Below are 17,519 nucleotides of genomic sequence, written 5' to 3'. Positions count from 1 at the left end.
TTAAAAGGCAGCAAGAGGCTGTTACAGCGACAAAGAAAGAAAAAAAGAATATGAAACTAAATTAAATTTTCTTCACCTTCTGCATTCACCAATGACACTGCACAGTGTAAGGGATTTATTTTTTTAATTATGCAGTGATAGAAACTGGATTATGGAGAGGACTCATTTCACATGACTGTAGTACAAATTCTGCCCTGGCATTCCCCAGCCCCCAGTTGTTGGTTCACCCTCTGTGCCCGGCGTGTGGGTGCCACAGTGAGCTGCAGGTGCCCTTGGGAGCCAGGGCAGCAGGGGTGTGCAGCAGTGGCAAGTGTGTGGCCAGAGAGGAACTTTGGGGTTTAAATTTCATATTCCCCAGTCTGGTCTGGGGACAGGGCCTTGTGTGCCAGCCAGTGCTCAGTGCGGTGACCCGTGTGCTGTGGTGCCATGGCAGCTGGGCAGCCCCTCTGGGCACGGTGGCGATGGCAGCCCAGCCTTTGCCGGGGTGTGGGATGCACATTCCCGGCGTGTGGGATGCACATTCCCGGGGTGTGGGATGCACATTCCCGCTCGGCCTCTGCCGGGGTCCCTGTGAGCCCTGCTGGGTGAAAATGCCCTCTCTGAGTGCTAATGCTGAGCCTCGCTGGCTGCTCAGGTCAGCAATAATATGTAGCATCTGGAGAGGATTGGAGAGATTGAAGTGAGGATGATTAGAGGTGTAGAAAAACTGGCCTAAAAGGAGAGATTTTAAAATTTGGGCATTGTGTTGTCTAAAGAGAAGTTGAAGGCAAATAGAGCAACACTGAAAAAAGGTTTAACATCAAGTAAATGAATTCATTGTGGCAACACACCTGTATGATATGTTAATTATTTCTACTTCTTAACTGCTGCTAGAGTTATATTTCTGGGCCACACAAGTTTCTCCTAGGCTGTGAGTGCACAGATAGTTTTCTAATTACAAAATTAATTTCAGATAGATAACCACAAGACATGTCTTAAAATGTTACTTAGCAACATTGTTATCATGCTAATAGTTTAGCAATATTACACAACAAAATGTAAGTTCTGTCTGCAAACTGTGGAAAAAACAGGCTCTGTGTTATCTGAGTTCTGTGTCATTTAACACAGGCCTCAAACCATCGTTAAGAGGGTCAGACACAGACACAGCTCTTATGCATACCTGGCTTTGTCCTAGAAATATATTATTTCCAAAAAACAAGCACAAATATATGAAAGCTTTAATCATCAGTGGCAAGGTGGCTCATCCCCACCCTCCCCAAGAGGCTTATCCCTGAGACTGTAGTAAACAGAAAGCAGTATTTATCAGATATGTGTTTTGTCCTTGAGTTTGATTTTTGCATTTCGTTTTTACAACTCTCCTATGAAAGTAGTTTCAGGGACATGGATGTAGCTCACTGTCCTTTGTATCCATAAGTAAAAATATCTAAGAATATTTACAAAATCCAGTATAAATAGTTAAGGACATTTATTTCTGTTCATACAACAGTATCTACAGTTTATATTCCTGACAACAGTGGTGTAGAATATGAGAGGAAGATTTGTCAGGCAGAGAACAAAATTGATTGTGTGCACACAGTGGTCAGTAAAATTTCAAATGCTAAGTAAATATCAAACATGAATCAATAAAGATTTCCTTCAATTAGTAATTCTTTTCCTATACATACTGTTAGGATGCGTTTAAGTGCTGTCAACCCTTTAACTGTGTGGGCAGGTTTGGTGCCTCATTTGGTCAGTGTCACTGAGTTGGACCTCCTGGCCACTTATGGTCATGCTGGATCATCTGTGTCCAAAGCACCCAGTGTTTGTTTCACTTGGAGAAGGGGAGCACTGCTGGGCTCCTGTGACCGGAACCACTGCACCCTCTCCTTACGCATTTTCAGTGTCACAGGGAGTTTTTTCCTATTAGAAAATGTAAAGTACACACTAATCAGATTGCAAACAATCCTTCTAAGTGGCTAGTGATACACATGAAGAAACCTCATGGTTTACTAATCAGAAGACAGAACCAAATTAATTAATATTTAATTACATGGTGGCAGAGTGGGGGTGAACCAATGAGAAGGACATGGGGGATTACAGGATAGCTGCAGCCTCTGGAGAAGGCTCTCTTCAAACAAGGAGCTGGAGGATCTCTTCAAACAAGACCCTGCAGAAGCTCCACTTGTTCCTCCCAGGAATGTCTGGGAGGAACAATAAGGTAGGCACCAGCACTTGTCTCAAGAGTGCTGTGTAGAAAAGGCGTTTGATGTGACTTCCACTCAGCCTCAGCAGTCACCTTGGCCTTTCACATTTCAAACTATTTTTTGTTTCTTCAGGCTGAGCTCAGGGTCTCTTGAAAACAGGATTAGGCCCCAAGAAAAAACGAAGAAAAACTGTTCTCTTCCTGCAGATGTGAGGAAGGCAGTCAGGCAGCCGCTGAGGGACGGACAGGAACGACCGAGGTGGACGGCACGACATTGACCAGACCCCTTTGCTGGGAGACCCGTGGTTGGGTACCTGCGCTCGGGGGGAGCGGCTCTAGTGCTGCGGGGCGCGCTCCGCGGCCGGAGCTCCGCAGAGCCGCCCTGCCCGGTGCGGGCGGGTCCGGGTCGGGTCGGGTCGGACGCTCCGCGGAGGGTCCGGGCTGCGGCCGCTGGGCCGGGGCTCCGCCGTCCCCGAAAAAGGAGCGGAGAGGAGAGCTCCCGCCTGTGCAGACCCGCCAAGGCACGGACGGGGTTCGAACCCGTGATCTTCGGTTTACGAGACCGACGCCTTACCACTTGGCCACCGCGCCTGCGTTAAGGGCTCCTCCTGACGCCCTTCTATCGCTGGCGCCACGCCCGCGCGCCCGCCCACAGCCCGCCCTCGCGCGCCCGCGCTGCCATCTGCTGGGGGCGCGCGGCCCTGAGGCGCTGAGGGCGCGGCGGCGGCTGAGGGGGAGGACCAGGAGGGAGGGATCGGCCAGGTCTGCCGCCCCTCCCCGTCTCGTTCTGGCTCTCGCTCTCGGTCTCGCTCTCCCTTCTCCTTCGTCTTCCCCTGTCTCCCGCTGTCTCCCACTCTTGGAGCTGCCAGGAGCCTCCCCTCAGGCTGTGGAGGCGTTCGGGGGGCAGCGCCCTGTGCAGCGCGGCCCCGGGGCTGTGAGGGGAACGGCACTCCAGAGGCTGCTTCGCACCGGCCAGCGCGGCTTGGAGAGGGAGAAAAGAGCGGGATTAAAGTTTTCCTCCACCAAGAAGAGAAACAGGAATGCAAAACGTTGGAATAACTAAATGGTAAATACTGAATTAAACACACTTGCTGCCTGGTAGCTGTTCCCTCAAAAAACTCATTGTTGTGAATTGCAGAAAAGATACTTACTAGATATTTTCTAGACGGGATCGCCTAGATTTTTACAAGTGTGACCTGAAAACAAAAGTTTTAGTTTTCATTTAATGTTCGTTGTGGAGGTCTGTTTAAATTCTCCATGAAACTGTTGCTTGATATCCAAGTTTTATATTCCTTTTGGTGTAGTTTTGGTTTCCTTGTGGAAGAAGCATGTGAACATACTACAGAGGTGCCATTGTAAAGGTTTAGATCAGAGTAGTGATTTGGTAGTGCCATAATGCAGGGGCATTACAAGGTTGATATAGAGCCAAAATAATTTGGCTTGGAAGAGACTTTCAAAGGTCCTCTAGTTGAACCACCCTGCCGTGAGCAGGGAAATACTTACATAGCCTTTGGGGATGTTCTTTGAACTCTCATAATGGAAAGTCATGCTTGATACCTTGACTGTATGAAAATATTTTAGTTCTTTAAAACTTACCATTTTAGTTTGTCTGTGATAACTCTATGCCTGCCTGTACTTAGACAGAGTGGTTTGAATTAGCTTGCCCTGCAGTGAAAAGTGTTTAATTTAAATTACCTTACTGGATAGTCAGCCTTTTTAAAGTGTGTTTGCTGTTACCTTGGATAAACTGCCCCAAAAGTGACCTGGTTTTCCAGTCCCTATGGGCATAACTGATGGCCTGGCCAATCCAAAAGCTTGCTGGAATTTAACTGCTAGTCTTGTGCATCACATGCCCTCATCTGAACTATGGAAAGCTGGGAAATGAGAATAGCACTGTTGTATTCTGCTTTTGTCTTGTCAGTGTAATCACTGCAGCATCTCGAAGTGTGATGGTGTGTAGGAGTGGAAGCTTCCTCCCTCAACTCTCACCCCTGTAATGTTTATGAACAGGGTGGCCTCAGAGAGCCACTTACCTCCCCTGGCTGAAGGAGTTACTCTTAGTATTATCAAGCTGACAGCAGAAAGGAGTTCAGTTTTAATCATTCATGTTTGACTGATGATATGCCATTTCTGGCCTAATTGCTTATTACAAAATACATGATGTGCCATACTTGCCAGTTGTAACTTGTCATCACAGTTCCTGTGTTTATGAATGGTTTTGGATCCTTGTGAGCTGAGAGGTAATTCTGTGGTGAATGCAAGGACTGTTTGAATTGTTGGTGGAACTCATGTGGGTTTTATGTCTTCAAATACACTGCGTTTTATTAAATGTATTCGCTTGGCGTCGGGAATAGTATTTAATGGTAAATCAACTTCTGTTCATCAAGTTCTTCCTTAACTATATGGAGAGATGGAATCTTCAATTTTAATTCATAAAGATCTTCTAACTAAATTAATAGGAAATGCTTGATAAGGTTTAAAAAATTTGTCTACTCTCTGAGCCTAACTTCCTTAGTGTGTCTGGAGAAACTTTCTGTCTAAACAAAGTGCTGTTTATTGGTGTGCTGATTTATCACAATAGCTTTTATAATTAAAAAAGTTACCTGGATTTTAAAAAACTGTAATTGCTCTTTCAGTGTCTGGATCCTTTTGTTTGGAAGTGTCTTTTATGCTGGTCCTTACCCTTGTTTGAGCTGGGTGTTAAAGCCCTTCCTCCATGCTGAACCCTCCTCGTGCATTAAGGGCTGTTCTCTTCTGACACAAGCTTCTTTTAAACACAACATGGCTTTTCAAAAGGGAAGTCTTAGAGGACTCTATTGCTGAAAAGACACTGGCAGAGATTTTGTTGGATGGAGGAATAATCACCTGTTGTTTTTTTTTTTCTTTCTTTATTTCTTTCCTTAGCCTCCATATGAGATGGAGGTGTTGCTTTAGGAGAGGCTTTGATGTTGTTTCATGTGCAAAACAAGGCCTTTCAACGCATTCCCTGACTCTTGGGAGATACAGGGGAGCAATCCTATTTATGTAGACTTGGTGCAATTGAGCTTTATATAGACTTGCTATGGGATGCTGAGGAGCTGGAATACTCCTCAGTGAGTTACTCGAGCTTTGACTTTGTCTTAGCTGTATGAAAGAATGTTTCTGTTCACTATTTTAGTTTCTAATCCATAGCACTTGTCTTGGAAGGGGTTCAAGAATGATGCAGTAGATGGCAGAATGGCCCTGCAGTCCTTTTTCCGCACAGAAGACTGGAGACTCACAGGTAATTTTTTTATATGAAGGCAAGTATTTATCTTAGAGTTTCTAATTTCTTTTATGGATAAACAACTTGAAGAAAAAAAACCCAAGCCCTGGCTGTTGGCTCTCAGAAGCCCTAATTTGTTACTTTGATTTTGTGTTAGGAATGTCTTGGTAAAGTAGCAGACTATACTTTGAGGTGTGGGGAAATCCATGTGACTTCTTTGCCATCAAAGAAACATCTCCTACTTGAGACATTACAAATACTCTAAGAAATATGTCCCTCTAGCAACATCTGTACTATAAACAACAAGCCAATAGGCAGGAGCAAATGGCATTGAATGTGGTACACAGTAAAGACAATGTACTGATGGCCATCTGTAGAGCATGTTTGAATAATTGAGTTTTTATTGAAAATCAAGGTTTAGCCTGTGGAAAAAGTTCAGCATAATCTCAAGTTTTATCAAGCCTTGTTTTGTGTTTACATCAAACAGTAATATGAAAACAGCGTGTGAAAGGTTATGTGTTTGTATTTTGTATTTTGTCACTGTAAAACAATCAAACTCTCAGCTGACACCAAAACAAGTCCTTTATCTGTTATACTCCAGCTGTAATTTCTTAATTGCACAAATACATGGTCAAAAAGTGCTGCACTTGTTTTGTAATATTTGTCTTTGGTGTGTGATATCAAAGGTAGGTTTGTGGCACATACAGCCTACAAACTTTTACAATGGTTAAAGTTCACAGAGAAAAGGTATTATATGAAATTTACAGTGTTTATTAGTAATTTTTAATTATTTCAGTTTTACTCAATTACTATTTTCTACTTTATGGAGTTTTTAATATTTCAGCAAATATTAAAATTTCTGATGTCATGAGTGTAGAACAGACTTTCATGAGGAAAGGGTGGGTGATTAGTACAGGACTGCCTTCTCAAGGGGAAGTGTTATACTATGTATTTAAATGAAACAGCTTCATCTTTAAAACAAGCTTGTACAAACAGCTCATTGCTCATTCTTGTGAAAAAATGCATTCAGGTGTTCTAGAAGCTGAGCAGAATGCAAATCAAAAATACAAAATCTCACAACCCAACATATCTTGAAAACCTTGAAAGAATTTGGGAAAGTCGTGTATTAAAGTGCATTACAAGAGGTTTGTAGTGAGAGGACAAAGGGGAACGGATTCAAACGGAGAGAGAGAAGGTGTGGATTGGGGATTAGGAGGAAGTTCTTTACTGTGAGGGTGCTGAGACACTGGGGTGTCACCCAGAGACGCGGTGGCTGCCCCATCCCTGGCAGTGTCCAAGGCCAGGTTCAATGGGGCTTGAAGCAACCTGGGACAGTGGAAGGTGTCCTTGCCCAGGACAGGGAACAAGATGAACCTCAAGGTCCATTGTAACCCAGGCCATTCTATGAGTAAATGATGCTATATTAAAAAAATGCTAAGAAAAATGGAAATCCAAACCTAAATTTCAAGGGTTCGGGAAGTCTGTTCTTAAAGATTTTGGCTCTGATTTTAAAGACAAACCATAATTCTTTTGGGGTTTGTCTAAGTGCAGATTCATTCTTACTCCTTTTTGTGAGAAGGGTACTTAGAACATAGGCCAAATGTATCAGACTCAAATGTCAGAATGATATTTTTCATTTTAAGTAGTAACCATGGACAAATGAACACAGTTTTCCTTTTTTATTTGAGACACTTAGCAAAAATGCTGAAATATCAAACATTTCCTCAGTAGCTACAATATTGCCACTATGTACAAAATATTTGATAAATGTAGTACACATATAAAAATACAGTATGCATTACATATATACAGTACAATGTGCAAAACATATGGCATTCAAACATATGGAATTGATTTTAGGGGTGCAAACAGCAAATACAAAGGCATCATGGTTCTAGAAAGGCAATACATAAACTGACGCCCTGATTGCCATAATTTGCATTTAGTAAAGTAGTGCTTAAATGAAGAGGGCCCCTGAGACAGGTGTTTATCTTCTTCTTTTCACAAAATGAGATGCTAAGACATAATTATGACTATGAAAAGAAGAAGAGAAACATCTACTAGGGTTAGCGTTATTTCTACTGCAAGCAGTACTGTGAAGAAAATCCTATCTGGAAAAAAAAAGCCTGTGCTATTAGTTACTACAAATTTCTCAAACAACAAAAACAAATCTGTACTGTTAAACATCAAAAACAGCTTTGAAAATATCTACATCCTTAATTTTAAAAAAGTATGGATAACACTTTTGGGGACTTAAATTTCCTATGTTTTAAAATACAAAGTGCCTCCTTTGGCAATATAAATGGCAATGCTTTGGTTCCTATTTAAATGTTTATATTATTATAATTTATTTTAGGCTGTCTTTTGAATATCTGAGCTGTATAATTTTATAAAAATAGTGTGATTCTATAGTTATTAACCATTCCCTGCTTTTTTTTTTTTTTTTTTGAGAATTTGCTCTCATAGCTAGAATGGCTTTTTTTGGCTAGATTTCTACAAATACATCTATGCACTTTTAACTTAAAAACACTTTATATTCAGTACTGGACACTACAGAATGATGTAGGTGTCTCTTTTTTGCACTTTATTCCTAGCAAACTGGTATAAAAGGAGTATTTGAGATTGTTTCAGATTTTAATGTATGCTCTTTATTGGCCATGTATATAACTATATGTAACTCAATTCCACGATCTCACACGAAATACCTTCTGGGCTATGGCCTAGAAGTCACTGAAAGGTGATTTCACAGACCACAATACAAAGAGTTTCAACAGAACATTTACTAGAGATAAGTGGAAGATTTTTTTTCCAGTTTTAACAGAGTTTGCTTGAAATTTATAATACACTTAAGATGCCATCCAAATAATAACTGTTTACATCGGTGAATTTTCCTGTGTTTTGATTACATAATGCCCTTCCAGTTCAATGTATCCTGTAATTGCAGTTTCTCTGCCTTGAATATAATTCAGCAGCTTGTGCTTGTGTTCTCATTACAGTACCTACATGTTTGAGGCACCTGAATATTTGAGATTATGTAACAGAAAGGTTTGACACTTCTGTTTGGATCACCATCTTCTCTGAACATGACTCTTGTTGGTGAATTTAGAAATAACTGGGAAATAAATGTATTAAGTAGTAATCATTTCTAAAAGCTGTAGCCTCAAAGTTCTGATTCTGCAGATCTGCAAGCCCACATTACTGGGTTATACTTTAAATTTCTGTAGAAAACAACTGCCATAAATTAATGTTATTGTCAGAGAGAGTATGACAATGCTCTTTTAACTATTTCTAATGTTAAAACAAAATTTTGCCTGTATACTTCCTTGCTGTAACTGATGCTGAATGGCATGCAAAGTGTGCAGCAAATTCCATTTCTCTACTGAACACAGGATGTGACTCCTCTTGAGTAACATGAGCCTAGTAAAACATTGTCTGAGCTCTCTCTGTCTAGATGTGAAAACAACCAATTTTTGATTTTCATACTGATTAAAAGGTATTCTTAATTACTTTGAAGGACCCACTAACACCACATTTGATAGGATGCATTCTGTTAGTATACTGCAGCCATTAAATGGCAAATTTAGTGCCAGTGCATTCCTTTGCAACTGTTCTCTTAATGAGAAAGATTCAGTTCTGTGCAGTCAAACTGCACAGTCATGATTAATTTCTAAGATGTATTTTGCTACAAAAATTTTCATGTAAAACATGCACACACAAAAGTCTAAGCAAAACCTATTTCTGCCATAAACAGGCACATACAACTATGGCAAACATATCACATTTCAGAACAAAGTCTAAAGCAAACCATTTTATATAAGGTTTAATACACAATTCTGAAATGTACAGAAAAGTAATCACACATTCCCTACACTAGAATATTTGTACTTCAGAAACTAAAATGATCCCTTAATTTTTTTTTTTTCAAATAGACGTTCAGAGCAGAAAGCTATACCGCACTGATAACAAGACATCTCAACTGTTTGGATTTATTTTTGCACAAAGATTCCTATGGATTAATTAACATTCTACACTGCCAATAAGGGTAATTCTGTAGCAAGATGACTTTGCCAGTTTCAAGCTGTATTTACATGCACATCAAAAATGACAGTACAGTTGCTCTAGGTTAATTTGTCCTCTAAAAATTAATTTACTTGCCTCTTATTTAATCAGGAGGCAGGGTCAAAAAGGGATAACTCTAACCACACATATATTGTATGATGTCTGGTGTATCACACATAATAAACTGACAGTACTGCAGAACACTAAATTTCATTCAGAGTTGTTCCTATCAGACCAAGAGTCCTTAATTCTTATTCTTGTAACAGCCGAGGGCACTTCGTATCTCAGAGTATCAGCTCCCAAGATAGGATGATGAACAGGAATGCAAAAAGTTGAATGTTAAGTGTTCACTCTTATTGAAAAGTCCTATACCATCAAAGCTTAAGGCAGACAGTCCACATGTAATATTGTACTTAAGTATTGTAGGCACAGCAAAAAAGAGTAAGGAATTATGTCTTTCAACTGCGTGTAGTGAAAATCTCCAAAGATTGTTTTCTTGTACTTAGTTTCATATTACAGTAATTCTTGGCCAGTAAAACCATACATAATGATTTAAAGTGCTGTAATTGATATGATGCAAACATATGGTATCAGTTCAAACCCTGAATCAATGATGTAATACATTATTTTATCTGAAGCCAATGGAATTCTGTCATATCAGTAAACCAGACTGCATTATATCTTGAGACACAAATTTTCAGTTGATTCCATAACATTTTCTGACAAAAGTATTAGTTTGATGTTAACATGATTGTGTTTTGGTTTTTGTTTTGAAAAATGTGATGAAGGTTGCTAAATGGATAACAGCTACTTACTGTTTTCAGTATTTCTTTGATACATATCATGATTCTAAGAAGTAGGCAAAAGCTTCGGGGCATTTTTTCATTCAATCCTACAGAACTTTATTTTTGAAGCTTATGGGTGAGGAAAGAACCATGCAATGAGATCAGTTTTCAGACTAGAAAACATACAATGTTTCCCCATTTCAGGAAACAAGGAGTGTTTGATTTTATCTTAATTTAGGAATTCCCTAATAGGAAGTTCCAATTTTGTGTTTGATTATCAGCCTCCATCATCTATGGCAACATTTAATGGCTATTACCTGAGAGACAACCATAGAATGTCAAAGTATATTAGTTCTACTTAAATTTTTTGTTTGTTTTTCTAACTGCTTTCAAAATAGACTCTGGAAACAACAACTAAGGGCATTAAAACAAAAAAAATTCATATGCTGTGCTGTGAGGTAAGAGCTTAATTTTTGCTATTCTCTGTTTCAGATATGCAATATGCCTTCTTATCACAAACAATACATTCTGATCCTGGTGTTTAGGATTCACACTGAGCAGCTTCTCTGTTGGTTTCCCTGATGTTATGTAGTGGCTGACAAAGCTGTTCAACAGACAAAGTGTTCATTAAGAAATTATGGTTGTCCTGTAAGCATCATCCCCTGCAACTTGATCTCGTCCTATAAACATCTTTTATGGAGGGCATTGGGACTATTCTTGCATAGATGCTTGCAGGATTGTAGTATACAATACTATTAATTAAACTTTTCTAATTCCTCAAACTTTTCTAATATGCTGAGATACTGGATTCAATGATCTAACAAAGTTGAACTTTGTTAGACAAAACAAAGTATCCTCAAACACAAAGCACAATGGGATATTTACTTCCATTATAATAATCTCTTGTTTGAAGACCACTGTGTTCCCCTCTGTTCACAAAAATAAGCTATATAAAGTTAAAAGAGTATACAAATAACTGTCTGATATACACATTAAAACCTACCTATTAAATCCAGAGCATTGCTATAGAAAATTCAGTGTTCTCAATATTACCTGGCTTCAGTGACAGTGGATTTCTTGCAATTACATTTAATACGCCTTTGGATGCAGTTAAATTCCTCCCTCATGATTAAAGAATGGGGGAAGTATTTTAAAATCCACAAAAGCAAAATAGAAAAACAATTTGAACAAATTAAGAGACTAGATATATGAAATTTCACTGAACCAGCCAGTGCTTCTACTTGCCTTTGCCCTCACAATTAGTTCTGAACCTGGCTCAGGCTTTCCACAGGAACAATGAAGTGCAGTGATACCTCCCTCCCCTCTCCCAGACATTTGTTCACTGGGTCAATACAGAGAACTGACATCTCACTCTAAGTTTAGTCATGTTGTGTTGCTCATTTAAGCATTACAAGGTCAGAAACATAACTTCTTTCTTAAATATCTGTGATACATTTACCTTGGGGTACTTTTAATCACGAAGTACAATTATCCTTTATTGACTTGTGAAATACAGCTTTCAGAGGGCCCTGATCTGCATTACTGATAGGTGCATAAAGTGATTCACTGTTGTAAACTTGAAAATCAATAAGGAATTAGCTTCAAGCATTTGTTCTTCCAAACATTACTGTCTTAGTTTATGTTAACTGCAATCAGAATGGTATAATAATGGACCTCTGCTGTAAAGAGACTTGCAGGTCGTGTTCTCATTGGCTATAAATTAATCCCAGTGCAACTGCAGATCTTGTGGATCTAGAAAGTCAGTGGAAAACACACTTGGGGCAGCAGAACTGAGAGGGGTGAGTCCAGATGAGGAGCTAGGCATTGTAATGTCCAGCCATTCCATATTGTCCAAATTTGTATCGGGAAGGTCAAGAGACAGACAAGAATTATTAGTAGTAAACTGTGGGTCAGCTGTTTCCATGGGTGAATGAGAGTTATCTAAAATGCTGGAGTGATTAAGCAGATCATTCTGGAGGTCTTCAATTAAAGAAAATGACTCTCTGTCCTCATTACTGCTTGTCAGTTGAGGAATTTCATTACCTGATGGTAAAGTTCCATCCAAGAGGGCTTCAAGTTGGTTTTCCAAACTTATAGACAAACTGGTTGTTGGTTCTAAGGACACAGGAGGAGGGGCCATTTGGATCTGCGGAGGTGGACGGGATATTACTGTGTTCACTGGCATTGTAGTGATGTTGGCTGTTACTGGTCTCATTTTAGATATGGGAGATGGTTCTTCTTTTATTGGAAGGGAAATCTCTGTAATAAAAAAACCCCACTGTTGAATTCAAACAGATAATGACATAATATCCTCAAACTTATAACTTCCAGCCCACTTTAGGATGCATCCACAGTGAATTAAGGGCAGTAACAGTCACTTTGCTGCTCCACTCATATTCACACACATCAGACTCTGGCACAGCCTCCATGAACAATAGAGTATTTTTCAAAAGTCCCAGAGTTCAGCTTTCAGTGATAGCTCAGCCAATTAGTATGAGTGTTGACGAAAAAAGGAACGTATCTCTAGATGTTACCTTAACCTCCTTCACATTTATAGTTCTTATTAACTGGAATACTTATGGAACCAACACATTTCCTTGTCTAGAGAAGAGTACCCAAACCAATTTTCAGTTTCATCCCTGTTTAGTACTGTCCACATTGGTTAATTAAGAGTTCACGGGATGAAATTATATGATTAAGAAGCATTTATTCCCAATGGTAGAATCTTATACTACACTTCTTTGTAAGACAGTGGAAGTAACAATAAGGGGAAATAAAGCGTAAGTTCCAATTTATTCTTATATGTGAATGAAGCCCAAAAACAAGACAGACAAATATGCAAATAAATCCTCTAGCACAAGTGATGTTCCTAGCAGAAAAAATATACCTGACAATGTATTTTGTGCTGGTTTTCCAAGCAAACCCCCACATCCTTCTAACTTTCCTGAAGTACATTACTAAACAAAACATTTTTCAGTGCAGAGCTTACTTACATTAAGTGCAACAGCCCTGAATGCTTTACTTTGTTTTTTTTCATAAAGATGACATAATTTAGCTTGAGTTGTTGAGTACTCAAGTTACTTATTTCAGTCTACTCACATTTTCTGCAGGTGACCTTGTCATTTGCTTTGAAAAAGAAAAAATACTCTAAAGTTTAGAAAATGGCTAAAGTCTTCCAGTAGCCTAGAACCCATCCCTCTGCCCTGGCATTCACTCCTGTCAAGATCCTTATATGACAGCAGTTACAAACCATTCCGTTAATTGAATCACTTGGCACCACAACATTTCCCAGTATTGTAATGGCTTCTTAGTCTACTAAGCCTAATCATGGCTGAAAGCCTCCTTCTTTTACTGCTGAGCTACTCTGTTTATTACTCTAGTTATATCACTGCCTTTCTGATAGCTCTCTTAACTGACATTATTCATTAATGTCTCCATGTAGTTCATGCACACTTTTCCCAGTAATGTATCTTTGATGTTTATAGTTAATAACACATGGTTATATTTAATGAAATTTTACTATCAACATGCTTTAACTCTCACCTTATTCTATTCTTTGTATAATTTCAATAAATACGTTATGGACTTGCCAAACATTTCTAATTTTGATAAAGTATGTCTGTGCTAACCTAAGGTATTATTTTAATCATTTGAATGCTTTAGAGATTATTGTAAAGGTCTGCCTCAGCTAATTTACAAGCACTGAAGTTCCACAACAGGTTCACTGTATGTGTTTTGGTAAGTGTTTTCTTTAATAAGGAACTAAGCAAATTTTCAGAAATTTCAGAAATTTAGCTTTTTCAGGCTAGATAGATCCCAACTCCTGTTCGTAAAAGAATTCTCATATGATTACAGCAGCAAGTTTTCATTACCAAGTTTTAAATTTTTACACCACACAGCTGTCAATGAGCTTACCTCCACTCTTGATAAGAATATCAAAAAGATCATCCATCTGCTGACTGTGTGCACTGGGAATCTGTAGTGCAGGAGAACAGGGTTATTCTCTTTCATGTGGTATTTTTTCCTATGCTCATTGTTCCTAGTTCCTATCAACAATATGTAAGTACTAACCTATAATAAAGACTAAAATCCTTAATATGAAATTGTCTATCTAGAAAACAGATACTTTGGAGAAACATTTGCAATCTCTGTAGTTGGTTTCAGTACAAAGGAATAGAGAAAAAGCATGACAAAGCCTTCATGAAGGCAACCTAGGAGAGAGGTGCAGGAAGCTAGGGATCAGGAGAGTTACTGGCCCCATTTTGTACCAGGATAATAATAACTGCAGCACTTTGGGGTTGCAAACCCTGCTCCACCGTCTCTCAGAGATAGCCTGTGAATGTCCATCACGTAAGATACATTTCAATAGTGTCTTCGGGGCTTTTTCCCAATTTGTAGATTTATGTTCTTTTCTTTTTTTAAAGGAGGGGGTAAGCTTTTAGGAATTGCTCATCTTTGTTTTAAACAGCCATCCCCTAAATAACTGACCCTTAAGCTAAAGGTAGAGAAAACCCCCCACAAACCCACTCATTCAAAAAGTCCAGAAAAAGTGGAGACTTTCATGAAGGTCTGAAGAAGTGTTTTAAACCATTACTTATACTCCAAGGATGGGAAGTGATTTGTCATCAGGAGATCTAGTGGGGAACCCCTGGCTAACTGGTAGTGATAGAGTGACCTAAGACAACCCGTGTGCCCTCACTGTGGGGATGTCCCACACATGCCAAGGACACAAGAAAGGGCATTAGACACCCATAGGTGTGCTTGCCACCACAAAAACCGAGCCAACACAAGGCTACAAGGTTTTATCTTTTGGAATAGTTCTGAAATGCACGAAATTAGGAATACTCATTAGTTTTGTTTACAGATTTGCTCCAATACAAAGGAACTTTTACCCTTATCAAGGCTAAACACTACACAGGATTGTTCACCAAGATCACTCAGTACAGACTCTTTTCAAGCAAGCACCTAAGCTCATGTTTGCCTGTGTGTATAAACACATTCACATTATCCTCAACTTCACTCACTTTGGAAAATAGAAACGTATTTCCTCTCTTAAGTGTGAGGTTTGGGTATCCCATATTCTCAAAACAAGTTATTTGAAGGCTAGTTACTGTTAGTAGCAACAGCAGCATTATCCCAATTAGATGTATCACCAACTGGGAACTGTAAAACTTATTTACATATATGCTACTTTAATAAAAGAATAATGAAACAGGAGTCCACTGGTTAAACACAGTTATGAAACTAGTAACAGGGTATCTTAGAAAATCTTTACACCAAACAAAAAAAAAAATCAAAACCTAAAACAAGCAGTGGCTTTGGTAATTGTAGAGAAAAGTTTTGTTTAACAGACTAAAGAAGGTAAGTACCTCACGCTGTGATGGCTGAATATTGCGGGTCTGTTTTATGGCCTCTTCGTAACGAGGAGGATCTTTTGTCTTGGACACTGTGTTGTTGAAGAGGGGCTGCTGAACAATGTAAGGCTGGGCTTGAGATGGAGACCCAGGCTGCATGAAATGACAAAATAATGACTAAATAATGTGATTTAGTGAATTCAGGATATATCAAGTTCTACAGATTATTCTATTTTGTCACATCAATCTACATATTAGTGTAATCAGAGGGATAAAATACGTTTCTTTCTCCCTAACACATATGCATATATAAGCATTATTAAAATCTACAAAACATTCTTCTTTGAGTGAACTGCCGTATTAAGCAGTCACATGTTATATAAGAATAGTAATATAAACCTGAACTTTATGGAAGACTGTTGGGATATCCTTACCTTGTTGGAAGCAGCAGGTCCATTCTGCACAGAAGGGACCTGATTACCACCAGGGTGAATGTTAGAGTTTGATGTTTTATTAATAAAAGATTGTGAAGGTGTTGAAACTGGTGCAGTCTGATAGGAAAATACTGCATTTGATGTGGCAGGTGGAAAAACCTGAAAAGGATTAACAGATAAGTCTCAGAATGTGGGTTTTTAGTTTAAAAAATAGGGTAATATTGGATAAATTACATTAATGCAATATAAGACTTTTTTTCTAAAATATTTGCTTGCTTAAATTCCCTATTAAGTGAATGTTATTTATGCTGATTTTTCCTTTCAGTGGAATAATTTTTAAATTCAGAACAGTTAGTTTCTGAAAGAAACTTTGTGCTCTGACATACTTTCATTCATCACTCATTACTAACAACATTTTCCTGCAATTTTCCAGGAAGCATGAGTAAAGTGTATGGAACAGTTCAATAGCATATCCATGATTTCCTCATCTAGTGGACAGTCAATAACATGAGCTTATTTCTGACCTGATACAAACTGTACATATATCCACACGTGCCCTCTCTTGCTGGTTTTAAGACAGAATGGTTTGTCTGTGCCATATACGTCTAATTTTTTTTGTAAAGTACCTACAGGTATCTATGAGGATTGAGGGAGATGCAATTCCCAAGTCACAGCAGAACATGGGGTTCACGATGCACTTTTTTAAACTGAGATAAGAACTCCAAAGGCTGAGATATAACAATTATATAATATACTGTAAAAATGACCCTCTTCATCTTGGAATTTGAGTTGTTTCTGAATTACCTGTCCATAGGGGCAAGCTGAAAAACCTTGCTGTCCACTGATAAGGATGCAATAAAGGTCCAAAACTAATCTCCGTGTTCCTAATAACAGAGGTCAGTCTAGAAGAGGCTCAGAGGAGGAGAAAACCCTTCCTTTTGTGATGACTGGTGCTGATGGGTTGATATCAGTTCCCATATGAACATAACTGGATTGGCAGTCACAACTGTACATCCAGTGCTGAGGAACATGTTTTGGAACGGGACATTGCAGAGCTGACTGGTTTTGGTACAGAGGAAGAGAAGGATCTCTCTGAATCATACCCTACCATCCTTAGGAGGAGGTATGATAGGGTTTTAACTCACTGGAATTACCATCCTCAACATCTTGAGTCCATCGCTTTCTTCATAAAGAGGGATGAAATCAACAAGTAAAGTCACAAAACCAGAATAAACTTCTATAAAAGAATAAATCTTTGAAGTCATAAGTAAAAGCTTTCTCTTAAGAACTGCCTCTGAGAATCTCCCATTTAGAGCCAGTGGCAAATAAGAGAAACTGACTGGAATATACCTGGTACACACCACTTGTGCCAAGCGTAAGGAAGGATGTAGTAAGAGTCATGCCCTAAGTGTACCATTAAGATAAAAAGTCTTTTGACACTGTATTTATCTGCAACTGAAA

General features: G+C 39.0%; 2 protein-coding genes and 1 non-coding gene across 9 annotated transcripts in view; 1 reads left to right on the top strand and 2 right to left on the bottom strand.

Annotated features, from left to right (window-relative positions):
* Nucleotides 1-461: 461 nt before the first annotated feature.
* On the top strand, nt 462-11,464 carry LOC115497283 (uncharacterized). The gene is made up of 3 exons (XM_072935796.1): nt 462-634; nt 2,390-3,248; nt 5,369-11,464. The coding sequence occupies exons 1-2, from the start codon at nt 462-464 to the stop codon at nt 3,243-3,245; spliced, it is 1,029 nt and encodes a 342-aa protein (XP_072791897.1). The 3' UTR covers nt 3,246-3,248; nt 5,369-11,464.
* TRNAT-CGU (transfer RNA threonine (anticodon CGU)) lies at nt 2,702-2,773 on the bottom strand. The gene has a single exon. It is a non-coding gene; the product is annotated as a tRNA-Thr (tRNA).
* Nucleotides 7,091-17,519, bottom strand: part of MRTFB (myocardin related transcription factor B) — a 68,364-nt gene continuing 57,935 nt past the window's right edge. For all 7 annotated transcript variants that reach the window (XM_072935702.1, XM_004176638.6, XM_072935703.1 and 4 more), the window contains 4 exons: nt 16,059-16,217; nt 15,640-15,777; nt 14,186-14,246; nt 7,091-12,529 (listed from right to left, as the gene is read on the bottom strand). In XM_072935702.1, the coding sequence (XP_072791803.1) occupies nt 11,991-12,529; nt 14,186-14,246; nt 15,640-15,777; nt 16,059-16,217 (897 nt within the window). In that variant the 3' untranslated portion in view covers nt 7,091-11,990. The remainder of the gene's footprint in view (nt 12,530-14,185; nt 14,247-15,639; nt 15,778-16,058; nt 16,218-17,519) is intronic.

The sequence above is a fragment of the Taeniopygia guttata genome, chromosome 14 (genome assembly GCF_048771995.1).
Source record: "Taeniopygia guttata chromosome 14, bTaeGut7.mat, whole genome shotgun sequence".
NCBI classification, from domain to species: Eukaryota; Metazoa; Chordata; class Aves; order Passeriformes; family Estrildidae; genus Taeniopygia; species Taeniopygia guttata.
The sequence above is the reverse complement of the archived record's forward strand: the minus strand, read 5'-3'. Positions and strand labels throughout refer to the sequence as shown.